Raw genomic sequence first — 21,489 nt, 5'->3', positions numbered from 1 at the left:
TAGTAAAGCTATTTTGGTCCAAATTTAAGAGTAGGGGGGGGGGGGGGGGGGGGGTGACCTCTTATGATAATAAAATCTGCTTGTTCTATTCATGTAAATCCCCTCTTTTCTGTTTCTTCTGATGAATGCTTAGTGAACTTAGCTTTTTTGGGTTCTCAATAATTTTCTTAAATGGTGCGCTCATTACTTTTTGCTGCCAAATATTTGAGTCATATCTAGTGTATAGTTGATTATTGTCATGCTTATATTCTTTTTTCTTAAAAAAAAATACAGGTTATATATATTCTTTGTTATGTTTTCGACCTTGGTAACTCCTGAAAATTCTTCATCGTGATTCCGTTCTATACCTCATTTCATAGGAAACCTCAAAGTGAATATTACATAATATTTTATCTATATCTCGAACTTAAAACTTAGAAGAGCTTAAAAAATATACACATTCATACTAAAATATGTTTTTTATAAAGAAATCCTAAAATTAGTTGAGAGAAGGATGACCATTAATATAAAAAAAGCCTGGATTTATTCTTTGATTTTAAAGAGTTTCTTGACTGATTTTAAAGAATTATCTTGGACCCGAACTGTTTAAAAGCGGTGGTCTACATAATATTCAGTATGGACTAAGCCCAATAATATTTAGAACCATCCACACAATAATTATAACCTAAATTTATGATTTTTTTTAAATATTCCTTGCAAAATTCTGGTGGCCTTTGTTACAAGTATGTTATGATTGTTTATTATATTAGCAACATAAATTTAAACATTGGTATCTGGTCCAACACATAATGACCATTATCGTTACCCTCTGTGCCTATTTTTTTTTCTTTTTAAAACATGCACAGCACAAAACATGATATACTTTCCACATGTAAAATCTCATAGTAGTATATGAAGTAACTAGTTTTATTCAATTTAAGTTTCAAATAACAAGGTCTCACATGTAACAAAATTTAGCCGGAATATCTCATACTAAAACTAAAACTGCAAAGACTAAGGGCATCACGCAGTGCTACCTAGTGGCGGACGATGTTCCTCTTTGAGTCGATTCTTTAATGGAACTTGAAAGCTGCACTGAAACAGATAAAAATCATAAATCAGCAATCCTAAGTAGAAACATCCTAAACTTTCTCACAAGAATTGTAACAAAATCATTAATCATGTACAAATATCAATAAGTCGAAATCAATATCAAAACATTCATAAATAAATCTTAATAACTACTCTCAATAGCATAGCATATGATGGATCATTGATACCATGGACTGGTGAGTCGACATGGTTGGTCCACTATCGAAGGTGCAAGCTCACCCAGATGTCTCTTCTCTGATGTGGGAGACTTGGTGAGGTGAGACCATGTTGACGGTCTAGTAGGAAGTCGTTTTGCTAGCAAGGATCCGATTCAGGATGATCGGGCAAGCAGCCTGGGATCTTTCGGGTTGCGAGGTTCCTCCTTAGAGCTAGGTTGTTTGGGTGACCTCGGGCGACGGGTTGTCTCATGGCTATGTGGTTGCGTCTTGACAACAGGATTATCTCATGACTGCTTGTGATCCTACATAACAGGCCGGTACTAGGGGGTAACCCAGCGTGGCCCCTCCAAAGCTAAAGTCAGTGAAGGGGAGAATGCAGCGGTGTGAGCTGTATGATTGAGTTAGTGTATATAGAGTTTGTGTGTAGAGAGCCTTTTTATACCCGATCCCTAGGCTCTCTTACCGGTTGGCCTAGGATAAGATTAGGTGAATTACCTGATTATTCTTTGATCCTGATAAGGTGGGGTGATTATTGCCAGTGGAGATCATCGGGCGGTGCCATTTTAGGGCTGGTGACTTGGAACCCCACTTAGGTGCTCGACCTTGGTGGTAGATGAGTTGGCATAGGGCAAAATCATCCCTATCAGCATGATAAGTAACAAGTCTGGGTCTTAGATCTCATAAACATCTAGCCTAGGTTGGACCCCAATCGAGGATGGAGATATTGTCTAGCATGATGGATTCCTAATCTCCTAGTAATGGATGGAGAGAATCTATATCACACTCCATCTCTCCCAAATAGAGTGGTAGAGTAACTGTCTGCCAACCTTGTGGTATATTGATATGAATTATAGATCCATTCAAAAAGTCTGATTTTCTAATAATTGTAAAATAGAAGTGTTTCTAATAATTGTTTTTTTCTTCAAATTTGATGGATAATGTGCTGATCTCTTGTTTCTTTACTGAGGTATCAAAATACTTTTTACTCCCTCTTCGAAATGTGTAAAAAATATTATAGATACATCTACTCTAGGGTTTTATTGCTAAATGGTGCCACTTACTAGCATCTCTCAGGTGGTTGTGGAGAAAAAGTTGATACGTGAGAACAACGTAACAAGGCATGATATTGGACGCGAGAGATTTGTTTCTGAGGTCAGTTCTTTCTTTCTTATGAATAATAGTAGGCTTCTCCTTCTACCCTATAATATTCATTTTTGTTTAGTAGCAATCATTGTTCAGCATGTGATGTTTTATCCTCACAAATGAGATTGCTATTGCTGCAAAATTGATGTTTTCATGGTTGTTAGTCTGTTGATATTCTCTGCTTTCTTCCTTGTGTTTGACAGGTTTGGGATTGGAAAAATGAGCATGGAGGCACCATCCTAAACCAGGAACGTCGGTTGGGAGCCTCGCTTGACTGGTCTCGTGAGGTCAGTTTAGGTGGTCCAGGAGCTGTTACTTGTTAGTTAGCTCAGAAATAATCTTATTATTTGAACATTTCCTTTTTCTATTAACAGTTCTTCACGATGGATGAGGCAAGATCAAAGGCAGTAACCGAGGCTTTTGTCAGGCTTTACAGAGAAGGTTTAATTTATAGGTTGGTTGCTTCAAACAATCATATTCAGATTGTATCAAGCAATTGCGGACATGATTGAATCTTTCACTTTCTGGGTGTTAATAATGATAATTTTTCTCTCTCTAATTTGTATCACACGTCGTATTCAATTTTAGCAAAAGTTTGATCCTATATATATACAAATCCTTTTTTTTTTTTTTGGGAAAAAAAGTTTGAGCCTTTTTGGGAACTCTACCAATGCATTATTGTTTGGGCCTATTTTCAGGGATCATTGCCTTGTGAATTGGGATTGCACATTACAAACAGCAATATCTGATGCTGAAGTATGGGTGACATTTTATTCAAAAGAATTTTAGGTTTTATAATTCTTTTGCAAATAGTAACTATCCTTGTGCCTGTTATTTTCAGGTTGGTCTCATGGATATCAGAGGAGAGACATTTCGAAAGGTCCCCGGTTATGACCATGAAGTTCAGTTTGGTGTTTTGATTTCTTTTGCCTATCCGCTTGAGGGAGATTTGGGTGAGATTATAGTTGCCACCACAAGAGTGGAGACAATGCTGGGTGATACTGCAATTGCTGTTCATTCTAACGACAAGCGCTATACTCATCTTCATGGAAAATGTGCAGTCCATCCGTTTAATGGCAGAAAGCTTCCAGTGATCTGTGATGATAACTTAGTTGTCCTTGAATCTGGAACTGGGGCTGTCAAAGTAAGCATATTCCAGATGTTCAAAATAATTTTTACTTGACAGCTACCCCTGTGTTTCGCTGATTGTTAAATTCATTTTTACCTGAAATCATATTGCAGATAACTCCGGCTCATGACCCTAATGACTATTTAGTTGGAAAACACCATAATCTTGAATTCATTAATATCTTTACTGATGACGGGAAGATAAATAGCAATGGTGGTGCAGAGTTTGAAGGGATGCCACGGTTTACAGCTCGTGTGGCTGTTACTGAGGCACTGAGGGCACAGGTATCAATATATTGGTGTTTTTATGGCCACAGACTAGAAGCATTGATCTGTTTTATTCCTGCTTTATGTGAAGTATTTGACTTAGTATAGGATGAGAAAGACCATTATCATGAATCATGCTATGTTAACTGTGACTTTTAAATTCGAAGACATCTGTTGTTGCTTAGTTATATTCCTTGTCTTTGACTTTTTTAAGAGATAAATTCAACCTCTTTTTGCACCATCTTCCGTCTTCAACCTCTTTTTGCGTTTAAGAGGTTCATTCAACCTGGCCTAAATGCAAAATTCCATGTTCCAAGTAGATAAGTCATTTCACATTGTTTGTTCATTTATACAATATTTCAATTCTAAGCAGCTTTGAAGCAACGGGCTGAACGATTATCAATTAACATTTCTATTTTTATCAAATTCCTGCATCGGTAGTCTATTGCAATTGTTTGAACATCTCAACTTTTACCTTCAAGTCTACATAAATGATTTAGTCTTGTGTTGCTGTGTGCTTCCCTAGTAAAATATTAGAAGAACATTATATTTTTATTTTCTACTCTAATCGTAAATGGTAAGATATGTCCGTTGTCCAGAAACAAGGAAGCAAAAATTGGCTAAGGTCGTATATTGCACACATATTCATCTCCCTTTCAACTCATGTTTAGGTATATGGTAGTTTGGTCAAAAAAATTACAAGTGATGTAACGATCGATTAAAAGAAATCGTCCACCAGGATCTAGGTGTCATTTCCACATGCAATTTAATTTTGTTGGAATTATCTCTTTATAATTTTCTTTAATTTAACTTAAAACTATTCCAATTTCAGCCTTTTGCCCTTCTCTTTTCTCGATCATACAAGTTTTAGTATGTGCTAATGCCAATGAGAACGTTTCCATGGGAACAGGGACTGTATAGAGGAGCTCAGAAGCATGAAATGAAACTTGGCATTTGTTCCAGAAGTAATGATGTTGTTGAACTGATGGTAAAGTCTCAGTGGTTTGTGGATTGCAAAAGCATTGCAAAACTAGCTCTCGGTGCAGTGATGAGTGATGACAACAAGAAAATTGAGATCATTCCACATCAGTATGAACAAGAACTGATTCGGTAATTCAGACTCTTAGATCGTAGAAGCCAACCTTATTTATATGTTCTATCGGTGTATGCTGATCTGTGCTAGCTTATGATTGGTGTCATTAATTTGGATTTTTGGGTGACATTAATTTGCGTGCTTTTCTAAACAGATGGCTGGAGAATATATGTGATTGGTGCATTTCAAGACAACTTTGGTGGGGCCATCGAGTTCCTGCCTGGTATGTGACACTTGAAAAAGATGAGTTTAAAGATATGGGTTCTTACAATGACCACTGGGTGGTCGGAAGAAGTGAGCAGGAAGCAGTTTTGGAGGCAAAGCAGATCTTTGCAGGGAAGAAATTTGAGATTGCACAAGATCCAGACGTGTTAGATACATGGTTTTCAGCTGCTCTTTTACCATTATCTGTGCTCGGCTGGCCAGAAGTCACACCAGATTTTAAGGCATTCTACCCAACTTCGTTGCTTGAAACTGGACATGATGTTCTATTCTTGTGGGTAGCCCGGATGGTAATGCTGGGAATGAAACTTGGAGGTGACGTGCCCTTCAGAAAGGTAACTAACTGATAAGCATATATATATATATATATATATATATATATATATATATATATATATATATATATATATATATATTATAGGTAGTTGTTGAATTATGGGACAAATGGTAAATGTGGCACAGTTTGATATGTTCAAAACTAGAGTACTTAAAAAGGAAGTAACAAATAGTGGTGCAGACTGCTTGTATTACTAAACATGCGCTAGTATTAGCTAACCGACTTGGATGCTTTCTTTTAATCATCTTCAGGTTTATTTGCACCCTATGATTTATGATGCACATGGCCAGAAAATGTCCAAGTCAAAAGGCAATGTTATTGATCCACTTGACTTAATAAATGGAATATCACTTGAAGGCTTGCACAAGCGGTTGGACACTAGTAATTTTGACCAAAGTGATTTGGAAAAGGCAAAAATGGACCAGATTAAAGATTTCCCTAATGGTATTCCTGAATGTGGTGCTGATGCCCTCCGCTTTGCGCTTGTTTCTTATACAGATCAGGTTCGCTTCTGCGCTTTGCTAACCGACTTTTTTTAAGCTTGCTTTTTTGCTGAAAGATACATTTTTTCCTTCTCAGTCAAACAAGATTACTCTGGATGTGCCACGAGTTGTTGGTTATCGACAATGGTGTGATGAATTATGGAATGCTGTACATTTTGCCATGACAAAGCTTGGAGACGACTATTGTCCTCGTGAGATTCATACTATCGAATCGATGCCGTTAATATGTCAATGGACACTTTCAGTTTTAAACAAGGCCGTATGGAAAACTATATCAGCTTTCGAGTCATACAAGTTCTCAGACGCTTCTACAGTCTTATATTCATGGTGGCAATATCAATTTTGTGATGTCTTTATTGAAGCGGTCAAACCTTACTTTGAGAACTTATCAGAGTTTGAATATGCTAGAGAAGCCTCAAGGGATACTCTATGGATATCTCTAGACACCGGTTTGCGTCTTTTACATCCCGTGATGCCATTTATTACTGAAGAGTTATGGCAGCGTCTCCCTCGAGCACAAGGAAAGAAAGAATCCATTATGATATCAGAGTATCCATCAGTTGTGGAGGTGAGCATAGTCTCCTTTTTGTTAGTGTTGCCAATTTCTGAACTTTATTTCTCTATTTCTTTTTATAGGCACGGACAAATATGAGAATTTAAGTTCTATTCATTTTATAGGCATGGACAAATGAGGGGATTGAGGAAGATCTAGAGATTGTTAATGCTGCTGTGAGAAAGTTTAGATCGCTACGTCCGCAATGCAACGAGAACAGAAGGTTCTAACAAACTATCTGCTTATATGAAAAAAACTTAGTTGTCAGTACCCGGACAGGACAGTATTATTGTAGTATTCCACTAAAATCATATAAATTTTTTTGAAGTGCCCATTTATGTTTGTACCATTGGTATCCAGATATTGGTACATAGTTGTAATTGTCAATGTGGACCTCTCTTTCGAATGCTACTAGTAGTAGATTTTTCTGTGTTGGAAACTGTATTGACGTGTTTATATCCCTCCTTTCCAGATTTCCAGCTTTTGCACTCTGCCGAGGACATCATATCACTAATATCATGAAGACCTATGAATTTGAGATAACAACTCTGGCATCTGTATCTTCTTTAAAGGTTATCTAAAGAAAACCTATTGACGATTCTTTTTAGCAGAGCTTTATTTTGTGCTTTCAAACAACTGGAAGAAGAAACAATAGCACTGTTAGTGATGTTTTTATTGGACTTTCTAACTTTACACTATCAGATATTTTACACTTCTTCTGTATCTTCCTTCAAAATTTATTCGCAGAGGAGTTGTTAATTTTTTTTTGTTGAGTAGAAACCGTTAATAATTCTTGCTGAGTAAAGCTGTCTTGTGCATTTTCAAACGATTAGAAGAAGGAATATCTTAGCACTATTAATGATATTTTTATTTGAGTTTCAAACTTTTCTGTGTTAACTATTGAAATCTTACGCTAGTCATTTCCTTGGTTTTCCATGTTTCATGATTGTGTGGTTTAGCTTGTGGTTCCATTTTCGTTATATTTTTATTTGTTATTTTTTATATTAAAAAATTAATGTACAATATGAAGAATATTATCAACTTTATTGGTAGTTTACCTCCTCCACATGTTCTTGCTATAATTGGATTACAAAATTTTTATTAAATATTAAATTATATGTTTACAAATTCGTGTAGGTTCTGGTTGAGAATGACATGGCTCCAGCTGGATGTGCTGAAGATATCGTAAATCAGAACCTGACCGTGTATCTCAAGCTTGAAGGAACACTTGATACAGAAACTGAACATGAAAGGTGTCATGTCCTTTTTATTTTGTTTATGCTTACTAGTTCTTATCTAGACGTCTTATTCAATGTGCATCTTTGGAAATTACATGTTTCCAATCGTTTTTCTATTTGCATTCTTCTGTGACAGTTTTTAATTTTTGTCTCTGTTATGGTTTTCTTTTCATGAATAACTCCTGATTTTCTGTCTTTTTTTTTTTTCTTATGGTTTCTATTTGCAGGAAACATCTTTTGACTCAAGAACATGTGCATCTTTAGAAATTATATGTTTCTAATGGTTTTTCTAATTGCATTCTTCTACAGTAGTTTTTTTTTATTTTTTGTTTCCTCTATGTTTTTTCGATGTTTTTCATGCATAACTTCTATTTTTTTGCCTTTTTTTTTTTCTTATGTTACTAGCAGGCAACATCTTTTGACTCATGAAAGCCCGACAGAATTTATAATTGATGAAGCTGCACGAGATACGGAGAGTATGCTACACGGAGTAAGTTACCACCATGGAAAAAATTATATTCTTGATTGATTTCGATGTTTAGTTTGTATGTTAGATTTTGATAAGCTATTTATGGAATTGGTGAATTTTTAAGATAATTATCTGATTTTTTTTATGGCAGTATGTTCTTCCAGTTTTTGATGTGAGATTAGTTTGTCATACATTTAAGTTATCGTAGTTTTAGTCTTCATATTTGGTTGTTATTCTAAGCTATTAATTGCCATGTCAATGTCTCGATTTTTTTATGATCGTTAGATTATTGAAATGTAAAAATAGTTTTTATGGAATGTTTATAGGTTATTGAATAATAGCCGTTCACATCCAAACATTTAGTGTCTTAATGGTTTACATGATGAAATTGTTAAAGGTTTAAATCCTCAATCTATAGATTCAGTTAGTTTAGTTCGTACAACTCTTTACTAGTAAAAGCAAGATAGTTAGAGTTAGAGTTGACTTAATGTTAAGTTATATGCATAGAAAATTGTGTATTATTGGAAGACCAAATTTCTTTATGTTTTGATCAATTCAAATGACTTAACATTTAATCATTTAAAAAATATATTATGTTAAAAAATAATTTTAGGGTTTAAAGGATACAACTTTATTTTGAGAATTCAAATGTTTGTTTTATATTTTTTTTTAAGATATCAATTAATTTAGCCACATGTTGCTTGGTAGCCAGACCTCAATCCTTGGATGATCACATATCTTTATAGTTTTTTAATTAGTTCACTTTATCTATAGGTTAATTATAGTTTTTTCAAGATTTGGAGGATCCTACCTATTGGAAGATCAAATAACTCGATGTTTTGATCAATTTAAAAATATTATATATTAAATTTTATAAAAGAATATTATATTTAAGATTCAGAGGGTTGTATTATTTAATACTAAAAGATCATTTTTTTGTGATATTCAGGTTCTCTCATATAAAGTTTCTTAAAAGACATTAACTATCTTAGTTGGTAAATATCATTGGTGAGAGAAAGGACGAGACTAAATCACATATGCATCACTTTTCATTTATGTTATATTACATATATGTTAAAATTTATACCTACTATATAAGTAAAATTTATAATGTTAAGTTAGATTTTCATTATCCATGGTGGAAGTCGGATCCGACTGGTCTCCAATATTATCTCTTTGATGCAAAGTCATAAGCAAGTCGAACAATTCAGACAATTTCAAAAGTTGAGAACATTGTGTTTGGGACATACCTATCGAGTCATTTTTATAATGGTCTTTTGGGACTATTATTCTCATATTACACATCATTCATGATGAACATGATGCGTTGATCTCGGTCGTAATCATCATTGCTGTACGCACCAAATCTATGATGGTGTAACATTCAAACATGTGATGTTGATCTGACAGTGAGGGATGATCGATCGATTGATTGGGGCATGTTGGCCACATGGCATCGAGGCATCGACCACCTAGTGCCGAGGTACCAGTCATATGGCATCATAACATCGATCACTTGGCATTGAGATGTCGGCCACTTGGTACCAGTCATATGGCATCATAACATCGCTCACCTGGCATTGAGATGTCAGCCATTTGACGCCAAGTTGTTTATCACTTGGTGTCGAGGTGTTAGTTACCCCTGACATTGAAGTATCAGTCCCTTGACATCGTGGTGTTAGTCATCTAGTGCAAAGGCATTTAAAAGCCACATGCCCCACTTGTTAAGCTATGAAGCACAACGAAATTTGGTTGGGAAGTGTTGCTTGGGTGGTTGGTGGTGCTGAGGTTAAAAGTGGCAACTTTGACTTCATTCATCATTGGTGCTCTATGGGCTGACTTAGTCTGGTGTAATGACACTTGATGGATTGACATGACTTCACATGGTGGTGCTTGATAGGCCGATATGACGTCATATAGTCGTTATGGCCTCACACGATGTTGCTCAGTGGGCCGACACCACCTTGTGTGGTGGTGCTTGATAGGCCTACCTGACTTCGTGTGGTGCCTCTTGATGGGTGACACAACATCGTGCAATGGCACCCGATGAGCCAACATTATCTGACAAGGTGGCACATATCCTTGATAGGGTGTCCTAATTTGCAAGGATGAGCTATCCATCTTGGTTGTTGTGTGAGATCTGACAAGATCATATCCTTGATAGCGTGTCGTAATTGCATGCCATTGCTCCAACATGGCGAGAGCTAGGGCCTCTATGTGTCATGGTGGATTCGATAGGATCGTAATGTTTACCCAAATGACCATATGATTGCCCTGATCGTGCCACGTGGCCCCTCGTAGCCAAGATTGTGCCATGTTAGCCCCTCTCTCAAAGCGCCCAAGAGTTGAATAAACTCTCAGGATAGCGAAAATGTCACCTTTGGCCCCTACAAATATTGGGATAAGCACTTCTCATTCTTCACCTCTGTCCACAACTCGAATCATTTTACTTTCAACGTTCGACTTCCTCAGCAATTCCTTTGAAGTTCAAAAAAATCATCCTCTACATTCTCTAATGATTCATAGGACTCGAATAGGTCCTTGATTATGTGATCATCTTTGGTGTAAACAACAAAAAATTCTTCCTTGGGGGTATTCAAATCAATCACCCCTATAGGGGTGAATCTCTCAAGCAATAGGGCTTCGCAGTGAAGTCCTTCAACTTGGACTCAGTAATGTCGGCCTCTGACATGGACACTATCCGAGAGGTCTATCACATATCTGCCAAGTTCGAGCTAATAGTTGGGTGACGAACCCTATGAGTCATATCACCACTTCTGCACTTGCATAAATGCACTTCGGTCAGGACTTCTCTTTCCCTTTCACCTTTTCTTTGTTGAGACTTCTCATTTTTTGAATTCTTGTTCGCCCAGATAGTGTCGAACTCCTAGCGCATTTTTATGATGTTTGTCAGAGAGTGTAAAAGGCTTTACATTACCCTAATGCTAACCCTGTATTCATGTTATAGCATGTGCTTTAGGGGTTTGACTTATTTGCTCCCCACTCGCCTTGGTTGCAGAACTAAGAGAGCTCCAACCTCCAACAAAGGTTGGAAAAGGAGATATTTTTATGCTTCTTCGAAGAATGAGTGGTCGATTGACTTGAATCAGTCCACCTAGAAATTTTCCATTAAATACCCTCTATATATATATATGTATATGTATATATATATATGTATATATATATGTATATATATATATGTATATATATATGTATATATATATGTATATGTATATATATATGTATATATATATATATATATACATATATATATATATATATATATATGTATATATATATATATATGTATATATATATATATGTATATATATATGTATATATATATATATGTGTATATATATATATGTATATATATATATATATTTATATGTATATATATATATATATATGTATATATATATATATATGTATATATATATATATATATGTATATATACATATATATATATGTATATATATATATGTATGTATATATATATATATGTATATATATATATATGTATATATATATATATATGTATATATATATATATATGTATATATATATATATATATATATATATATATATATATATATACTCATTTATGAAACCTAGCCTAAAATTTTCAAAAATCAATAATCAATTATCCTAAAATAATTTAAAAAAATTAAGAAGTGGTAACAATGATGGTAAATTATTGTCCTAGTGGATTTGTGAAAGGTTGAGTTGGTTTGGTGGAAGATATCCTAGTTACACTCAAAACTTACACTCGAAACTAAATTAAAATATACTTGTTCACATAATCTATCCTACAAATTTCATAAATTGACAACTAATTACCCTAAACTCCTCTAAAAATGAAAAAAATAGTACTAATGATGTTAAATTGATGTTCCTATTAGATTGATGAAAGTTGGGATAGTCTAGTTGAAGTTGATTTAGTTATGTTCCAAAATAAAATAAAATATACTTGTCCGTGAAACTTATTTTAGAAATTTTATAAATCAATCATTAATTATTCTAAAATCCTAAAAAATACAAAAATAGTACTGATGATGTTAGATTAATATCCTAGTAGATTGATTAAAATTTGAGATATTTTAGTAAAAGTTAATCTTGTTATACTCGAAAATAAACTAAAATACACTTAGTTCAGAGAACATATCCTAAAAATTTTAAAAATAAATTATTTTAAAATAATCAAAAAATTCAAAATGTGGTATTGATGATGGTAAATGATGTCATAGTAGATCTGTGAAAGGTTGAGTTAGCTTAAATACTATTAGTATAAATATGTAGTTCTCATTAATTAATTATAAAATGCTAAAGTATAAATATGTAGTGATAATTAATAATTAATTATAAAGTGCTATAAATATAATATGTAGGGCTAATGATGTTAGAGGATTTAAATGCTCATCCTAAAATTTAGTTTGGGCTTATAAACTACTTCAGCTAGTAAAGACGTTGATTGTTTATAGCAAGATCCTCATATTAAATCTCATTTTTACCTTTATAAATCAAATTATGGTTATATGTTCAATTATATATATTTTAAAATTAAAATAGTTTGTTGTCTACTATTGGAAAATTGAATTGCTTCATGTTTTGATCAGTTTGAATGATTTAACTTTTGATCATTTAAAAATAATATGTGTTAAAGTTTATATAGAAATTAATATTTATTGGTTAAGCAACAACAACATTACTTGCATGTATAGGTTTAAGGTGGTTCAGGACTAGAAAAAATTAAAGTTTGCAATTTAGTCCTTCATGAATTCATATTATGCTTCATTCCCTGAACATGATAAGATAGGGACAGATGTCAGTCAGGTGAATTCATATTACTTGCATGTATGGGTCTAAATTATATTTGATCTTTTCAATGTATAAAGGTACTGGGTGGTTTCAAGTTAATGCACATAATTTTTTTACAGGAAATTGAGGAAAGAACAATGATATCAGTCGGTGATGATGATGAGCACAGTGTTAGACATTCCATATCAGAAATATCAGATTTCAGGTAAAATATTATAAAATATGAAATCTATATTGACATTTTTTTCAACATCTCTTATCTTATTTCAGAAGTACAATAATAACAAAGTCAAGTCGTAAAGTTCCAATCATAGATCTTTTGCTATCATTATGATTTATAGAAAATCATTTCTTTAGTTAAGAATATTTGTTTCTTCATCTTATTTGAGAAATAAAAGATAAAAATAATGTTTCATATATTTCTTAGTACATCAGTAAATGATAAATGTATAATGGAATTTGTATAGCATAACATGTTAATTGATGATATACTCATGCCACCATTATAATGAGATTTGATTAATTTCAAATACTTTTAATGCATTGCAATATTTAAGAACCTAATCCACTTGAAAATTTTATCAAACATGTTTTACTTAGAAATATAAAAATTGGATAAAAACCTAACGTGAAGTAAAATGGATGATATTGGCTCAGTTGTTCTGGTTACTAGAGTAATCCAAACATAGTATTCTTACCTATCTTTAGATTGATTAATTTGTATTCTTGTAATTCTTAATGTATATGCAATAATTGTGAATATTAATGTTAGGCCAAGTTTGATGTTTCATAAGGCATTAAGAATTACTAAAAAATGTACGATTAATTTTTGTGATAACTTTATGTTTAAACAAAATCAATATGCCTATTGTACAACCCGTTCCCAATATCTTTTCATAATTTTTAAGATGTTACCACTTTGGTTTAATTGTGTTCTTCTGATGTTACTTTTTGAATAATTTAATTTTGTTATTTAGTTTTATTATGATACTTACTATAATATTTAAACTTTTAATGCTTAATCATATTCACCATGTGATATCCATAATGTAAAAAAATATTAATTATTGTGTAAACATTGCTATGGATTTTAAAATATATTATTTCTAATGATTGCATTTTTTTTATGCAGTACCCTTGAAATTCCTGAAATGAATATTATTGAAAATGAAACGATCATCCCATGGTATAAGGTTATTGATAGTATCTTACTTATTAAAAGTTTTTTAATAAGTATTATACTATCATTTATATTGGTAGATTTATTCATGACTACGGGTATGTCAGTACCAGTAGATTTTCCAGTAAGCTTGGGAGGTCATATTTTACATTTTCTTGGAAGAATACTACGTGTAGCATCCAATGAACAATATTTGCAAAAGATAAATCTCCTTCGCACTACTGTTGTGACAGCTTCATCGATCATATTTGGAGGTATATACAATTTGTATGGTTTTTATTTTAATATTTATATTTTATTTATTTATTTTATACTAATATTTCTTTGTTAGGTGCATACGAGATATACTTGGTTGGAGCTCAGAAAGAACATATGCCAATCAGTTTATGGAAGATGATTATTTTCATCATAATAATTTCATTAGGTGGGCAATTCTGGATTATGTACGTGAAGAAAGTAAGTATTTTTTTTATTATAACTATGGTAATTATATGATAATTTTTAACTTGAAATTGTATTATACTAAAAATTATGCATATCTTAACAATTATTCTTTCTTTTTCAGATTATGATCGTGAAACTTAATCTTCGATACTCAAATGCAGCCACCACTTATGCCTTATTAGACACATTTTATCAAGATCACGTGAAGAATATAAGGTAATTTATTATTTAAAATATTAAATTATTTTGTAAGAATTTGAATATAATATAACTCATTGTTATATAAATGTTATAGGAAACAAAGCATATATTATGGACTTACATTTCTAGTAAGCTTCATTTGGGGATTTATTCGGTGGATTTTTGCAAGAGAAGCAGAGTGTGGTCTCCATACCTTGCCTATATTTGGCAGATTAGCATTCCAGAAACAGTAAGTTTGTATTTACATCAAGTTCATTATAATTAAAAGTTATTTTATAGTTAATATCATTTTTGTTATATTAGATGTGATGAACTTAAATGTATTTTAAAATAAGTAAATTATCTTTTATTATGTACAATTTCTATCTTTGAACTCAATTTTTAAAATCTTATATTAGAGTTTCTTATAATGAGCTCAATAATGATAATTTAATATTATTAATATAATGATTAGATTTTATAGATTGTACATCCATGTAATATCAAAAAATAATTTAAGCTTACAACAATTTACTTTGTATTATTCTCGTTATTGATTTTTAACTTTAGATAAAAAAGTTATGATGACAAATTTACTGATCTTCTCGTTATCTTCTATTTACAGGTTCTATTTTGACTTCTCCATGACCTATATTGGTCTAGGCATGGTAATTCCCAAAAGACATACACTTTCCATGTTTATTGGAGCAGTGATCTCATGGGGAATCTTGTGGCCATATTTGGAAACGAAAAGAGGCCAGTGGTATAATGAAAACATCAAATTTTCTAATATAAGAAGCCTTGAAGGATACAAAGTAATTTCATATCTTTTTACCTTCTCTTAATTTAGATATTCTATTATCCAAAATTTATTATCTCTTTTAATGTTTATGCAGTAGACTTGCATGAAGTCTTTAACACTAGCCTTTAGATACATTCTTAATCTAAAGTATATAATTATATACCCATATAAAGAATCAAATATGATATATAATCATAGACTTAATTAGTTTTGTCTATTATATGCTTGTACACAAAGTTAGTCTTCTCGTAATCTCATGAAGTCACATAAGGACAAGCACTCATATGACACTATTCTAGAAATTATCCTCGTAATCTCATGAAGTCACATAAGGACAAGCACTCATATGACACTATTCTAGAAATTATCATGTGTAACCTGGGAGTTCCAAGAGTCTAAGATGAATGAAGTTTTGAGGGGCACTCCGAGGACCCAACTATAATGCACCTCCTAGCTTCTAGTTAGTCATTTATTATTATTATTGAGTAATCGAACTTTGATCACTAGTGTTACTTCAACTCACTAGTCATTTTGACTCTATTAGTGGATCGAATTATGCTGATCTTCACTAGTTCAAGTAGATCCTTCAAATGAGGAAAAGACCTTCATTTATAACATATTGTATTTGTTGGACAGGATGGAAGTTTATTGGAGCTTTAACAATATCATCTTATAAAAGTCAAAGTTTTGAGACCTTGCTCTTCACAATATTTGCATATCAATTCTTCTTCTGCATAATTGTCATCTCTAAGTAGGTTCATATTCTCTTCACTTTTGATTGCCACTTTATTGGGAATAAAGTAAATAAATGATCTTTGGTAAAATCGATCATCATTAGTGAGGATTCGATAATTATTATATATTATTAAGCACTTTAATTGACCTTCAAAAATATACAGAACTCTTACTAGATAACTAAGAGAACCTGGATACTTAGATTTACCCATGCTTTCAAAAGTTGGGAATGCCAAAGTTACTTGACTTTATCTACCTCCTTGGGAGTTGTACTTCATACATCAACTTAGCTAGTTATCATTTAATGTTGCAATCTTTGCTTTCACTTTTAAAGCGCTCAAAGTATTATACTTGCACTGAGTTAGCTATTAAGATTGGTCTTCTCGTTGCCATTGAACTTTCAAAATGTAGAAAGTATTGCTCGAAAGAGTAAAATTTCACTTCAATTTGAGCAACTTTGTATTTGTATTGATTATCCTTGGGATTGTACCACCTTGTCTATTGTTTTCACTATCATCTCCTTTAAGCAAAAAATAGTACAACACAGCATACTGCCCACCATATTCCTAGTCAAGCACCACTAGGTCAACTTGAACCCTCCACTTATGACTATCATGTCGAGAAGCCCTTTAAAATAGGTCTTATAAAATCCTCCTTTCACCTTGTCTTGGTACTTGGGGTTTGCCACTACATTTTTCACCTTCTTTATCTCCTTTTATGATTATACATTCTCCTCAATAAGAGCAAGGGATCGGTGTCTCCACGAAAGTTCAACCTCTATAAAATTATGGCTCTCTTGCGAATCCACATCCCTATTATTCATCGTTTCACACCTGCATCCTTTTTCTTCGTAATTGAAAAATCCACCTCTATTACCTTGTGGCCCTTTGGACTTATCATATCTTCCTCGACCATTTTAACCCATTGCTTTAACACCTTTGTGTTTCTCAAATAGTTTTCCTTTGGTCGATGAAAAGGAAAATTATAACTTTTGCGCATGGCCTCCACCATCATGTTGTCGGGCTTTATTGATTTTTTCCTTTGCATCATTGGTAGAAATATTTGCTCACTTGGACTTGTCAATTGACTTGTCGAACTCCCTCGTGCAAATATGAGTTCTGGAATGGTCTACCGTATAGCTTTTCTAACCATACCTGTATTTGGTCCCTCATTAGACTCATTGGTACTTGCATTCAGAACATCCACATCCATGGTATGACCTTCATCTACAAATGTCTAAGGCTTTTATTGAAATTTGTTGCACACAAGGAAGATCCTCTTTTGTAATACTATGATATTCACTCTTCGAATCTATGGTGCTTCTTGCTATCATGTTGTTCCTCGAAGCTAAGCCCAAACATCTCCAACCATCCTTGAGGATGATTAAGTTCCTTATAGGACTTCACAATATATCTCGTATTTCCTTGAATTGTTCCACATTCTAGTGATGTCTTTATTTTTCATTGAACTTGGTTTGGTGAACTTAGCCTATAATCTTTGCCACTACGGCCTCCACCAAAACATCATAGGGCCTATGCTATTTCTAATTATGTTTGCTTGTTCGACTATCGACCTTTGTCCACTTACTTGTACATGGGTCACTCATGGATGAAGCTTTGCTTTGGCTCGGTTCGCTATTTAGTAGCTCTAGAAGTCCTCTGACTTCGCTAGAGATTGGTATGCCATTGTTTGGATTTGTTAGGCTTTGCTCCCAACACAATCTCCATTGTACATCTCTTCTTTTACAGCAACTAAAATGGAAGCACTTTGGTATATTCTTCGAAAGAACTTGCCTCTATGCCTTCTTACCCCATGCCAAGACCTTCTAACTCTAACTTTATATTATAAGTTGAGTCGGTCTCCCATCTTAGCCTTCTATCAATCACCTCCTTTACTATAGTTCATTTTCTTAACATTTTTCCAAGGAAAGAGCTCTATGACATTGGTACTTTAGCCCCACGTTCCGCCTTTTAAGTCATACACAAGTTGCTCTACTCCACAATTTATAATGAGATGATGGTAGTCCTCATGTCCACCATTCACCGTCAATCCTCTATTAAACTTGATGTTCTTCTTATCAGCTCTAAGTGTGCTTTCATTTAGTGTTGTCTTCATATGTTCCTCTGGAAAATTCAGATATTACTATCTCCGAAGAATGCATTGTTGCCAAGACACAACAATGCCTGACCACTATGAATGCACTCACTAGACGACTCTTTATTAGCCCTCTATTGCACCCCACAAGACTTAGTAATATGTTGAACCCACAACACAGATTAAAGTCTTATGAATATATCCTTTTCTTTATGCCAAAGAGAAAGTTTCTACTCTCCATAATGTCAAATTTTGATTATCTTGGGATAGCCATAGACAATTAGTCGTCCGTATATAAGCCATTGCATGATTATCAAATTGTTTGAGTTGATAATTCCCCTTTTCTCTATAAAGCTTTACACAAACCCTTTTGGTCATTGAGTAACTCATTCCTACTTGCATGGACTCATCCTTTGCCAAGCTTCCCCCCTTACATTGAGCATCATCAAATTAGGTTGATGATATTAAGTCGTTGCTTGAATTCGACCATCTCAACTTTTGTACTTTACGCGTTCTTCCAAACTTGCTTATCCTCATGGTCCCTCTCGCGAAGAGCTGACTATTCCTCTAACTATCAATCCCAAATATTCACTCTCCTGAGCGACTCCATTTTGTACGTCTCTATGCTTATTTAGCTAAAATAATCATGCATGCTAGTTGCTCTCCATATTGCCCTGCTAGGTCCCCACATTGCATGATAGATGTTTCTTAGTATGCTTGTCCGACTTTGATACTATATATCATAGATTTATTTAGTTTTTCATAATCGACACGCTTGCATACCCATCCGTAAAGGGTTAGCCATCTCATTACCTCATAAGATCTCTTAAGGATTTGCAAAAGAGAAAATAAATTAGTAGAAGTGAAATTTTAAAATCCCATAAGCAGACATTTCATTAAACAATTATAGGCCATACAAAGATGGACTTTATAAGCTCTAAATAGGCATATAACAAAAGGTTTAAGATAGTCCATTAGACAAAAGTCCCAACGAACAAGTTCTCATACGATATCATCGTAGAACTATGTGATGGACCAACCCAAAACACTACCCCGAAAGCCTATCCAACTATATGCCACCTAAGGTTCCAATAGTCTAATGAAAATCCTTGCAAATTGTAGGCCACTTGCTTCCACGTGACACTAGCACACAAGCTATGATTACAAGTCAAGAAGCATCACAAAATCCAACAAAATGGAGTTGTCAAACTTATTGCAATTCTCTTACATGCTGCTTAATATATAAACAAACGAAAGGTGTAAACTTATGTAAATCAACATAATTGTTTAGCAGTTGTAATTTTTATATTTTATTTATTTGTTTATTTGTTACTTTATTATGTCTTATGTATACTAAAATCATGGAATATATTCTTTTTTTTTACAATTTATGATTATGACATTAGAACATTAAATATTAATATAATTTATTTCTAATGTTTAAATGTGTTTTGCAGGCTTATACCTATATTGCAATTTGTGTTGGGGATGCTGTTTTTCAGTTATTTAAAATGATTGTGAGAAGTGTTAAAGTCATATTACAGAGGGAGTGGGTAAAAGATGTTGATCCCGAAGAAGAGGGGCAAAGGCAGTATTTTATTCAAGAGTTAATTCCTATAAAGTTTATCAGTCCTTTGCATATATGCATTATAGTCCTTCATTTTGTATTCATCCCCCTTATTCTTCCATTAAGATGGTACCATATTGTTTATCTTATAATCTTTTCCCCAGTCATATCATTTTTTGCATCATTCTCGTATAGTGCAACAGATTGGTCCATTGTATCCACTAGTGGTCCTATCATTATATTCCTGATAGCTGCGTTGTCTAATTTTTTCGGGGGAGGGTCACTAGTAGGGTTGTCATCTTGTGTTGTTTTACTTTGCGTGGGAATGAGATCATCCACCATAATTGAAGATTTCAAGATAGGATATCTTTCTAGGACATCCCCTCGATTGATTTTCTTTGGACACACTTTTGGCATTCTCTTAGGTAGTGTGGTTGGTGTATCAGTCTACTTCCTTAAAGCTAAATCCTTTTCGATTGGTACATCATTTAGAAGACATAATGTGCCCTATGGAACTCTTTATATGGGAATAGATTTCATAGCAAACAAGAAGCATTTTCCACAAAATGTTTTTCCCCTATCTGTTATGTTCTTTTTCATTTCAATATTCCTTAATATTCTCCACGAATGGTTAACGAAAAAGAAATTTTCATGGTCTCAGTATGTGCCTGATCCAGTTGCACTTGCAATTCCATTTCTTAGTGAGCCTCACGTTGTCATTAGCATGCTCATAGGACTCACTATACATACTATTTGGAGAAAGTATCAGATAGTCCATGTGGAAATTCTGGGACCTGCACTTGCTTGGGGTATTATATGTGGAGAAAAACTTTGGGATTTGCCTGCTGCACTACTTGAACAGAAAGGTCTAAAGCCACCTATATGCCTACACGGCTAAGGTATATTAAATATTTTATTATTCAATTTCAGTTCATGTGCATTATTCTCTTTCTTAATTTATACATATGCTTTTTTTTCAGTCTTATCTATTATTAACTTATAATTTCTTATCACTTACAGTGGTGCATTATGCACAGGGAGCGATGATGTCATATTTTTTTTGTCAGCTGTGTTGGTGCCCTTGAATCTCTGATAAGTATGTTATCTTTTCTAATATTTTCCCTTTGAATTAGAAATTTTTATATTAGTCATCTATTAATGCTAGTTGCAAAGAAATTATATGATTTTCTAAAACACATAAGCCAGAAATGTCATTTAATAGATGACTAAAAATATTGTTGTTCGTTTGAAAAGCTAACATCGTAAGATAGAATTAGTGGCATAGGCTGTGGTATTGTGGTTTATCTATTTGGCAACCGATAGTGAAAAATTAAATATCCTACACTTGCAAATGATGAGTAAGTGTATGTGGAAGATTCATATGGAGTTCAATATATTGTCACGAATAGTCGTCACACACCCGCAACAACTCCGTTCAACGAACAGTTCGTCACTCTCATCCAC

At 33.4% G+C, this 21,489-nt stretch overlaps 1 protein-coding gene across 1 annotated transcript in view; it reads left to right on the top strand.

Annotated features, from left to right (window-relative positions):
• The window catches only part of LOC108952568 (valine--tRNA ligase, mitochondrial 1-like), a 30,956-nt gene extending 10,033 nt beyond the window's left edge, over positions 1-20,923 (top strand). Inside the window, exons 5-25 of the mRNA XM_065148143.1 lie at positions 2,325-2,402; positions 2,597-2,680; positions 2,768-2,847; positions 3,092-3,149; positions 3,235-3,537; positions 3,636-3,806; positions 4,699-4,898; positions 5,036-5,438; positions 5,692-5,943; positions 6,020-6,511; positions 6,622-6,719; positions 6,969-7,068; positions 7,634-7,749; positions 8,143-8,224; positions 13,143-13,228; positions 14,156-14,216; positions 14,769-14,863; positions 14,943-15,077; positions 15,453-15,495; positions 19,916-20,011; positions 20,687-20,923. Of these exons, the coding sequence (XP_065004215.1) occupies positions 2,325-2,402; positions 2,597-2,680; positions 2,768-2,847; positions 3,092-3,149; positions 3,235-3,537; positions 3,636-3,806; positions 4,699-4,898; positions 5,036-5,438; positions 5,692-5,943; positions 6,020-6,511; positions 6,622-6,719; positions 6,969-7,068; positions 7,634-7,749; positions 8,143-8,224; positions 13,143-13,228; positions 14,156-14,216; positions 14,769-14,863; positions 14,943-15,077; positions 15,453-15,495; positions 19,916-20,011; positions 20,687-20,923 (3,270 nt within the window). The remainder of the gene's footprint in view (positions 1-2,324; positions 2,403-2,596; positions 2,681-2,767; positions 2,848-3,091; positions 3,150-3,234; positions 3,538-3,635; positions 3,807-4,698; positions 4,899-5,035; positions 5,439-5,691; positions 5,944-6,019; positions 6,512-6,621; positions 6,720-6,968; positions 7,069-7,633; positions 7,750-8,142; positions 8,225-13,142; positions 13,229-14,155; positions 14,217-14,768; positions 14,864-14,942; positions 15,078-15,452; positions 15,496-19,915; positions 20,012-20,686) is intronic.
• Positions 20,924-21,489: the final 566 nt, after the last annotated feature.

The sequence above is a fragment of the Musa acuminata genome, chromosome BXJ3-4 (genome assembly GCF_036884655.1).
Source record: "Musa acuminata AAA Group cultivar baxijiao chromosome BXJ3-4, Cavendish_Baxijiao_AAA, whole genome shotgun sequence".
Lineage (NCBI taxonomy): Eukaryota > Viridiplantae > Streptophyta > Magnoliopsida > Zingiberales > Musaceae > Musa > Musa acuminata.
Note: the sequence above shows the minus strand (reverse complement) of the source record. Positions and strands in the feature narration are given on the sequence as shown.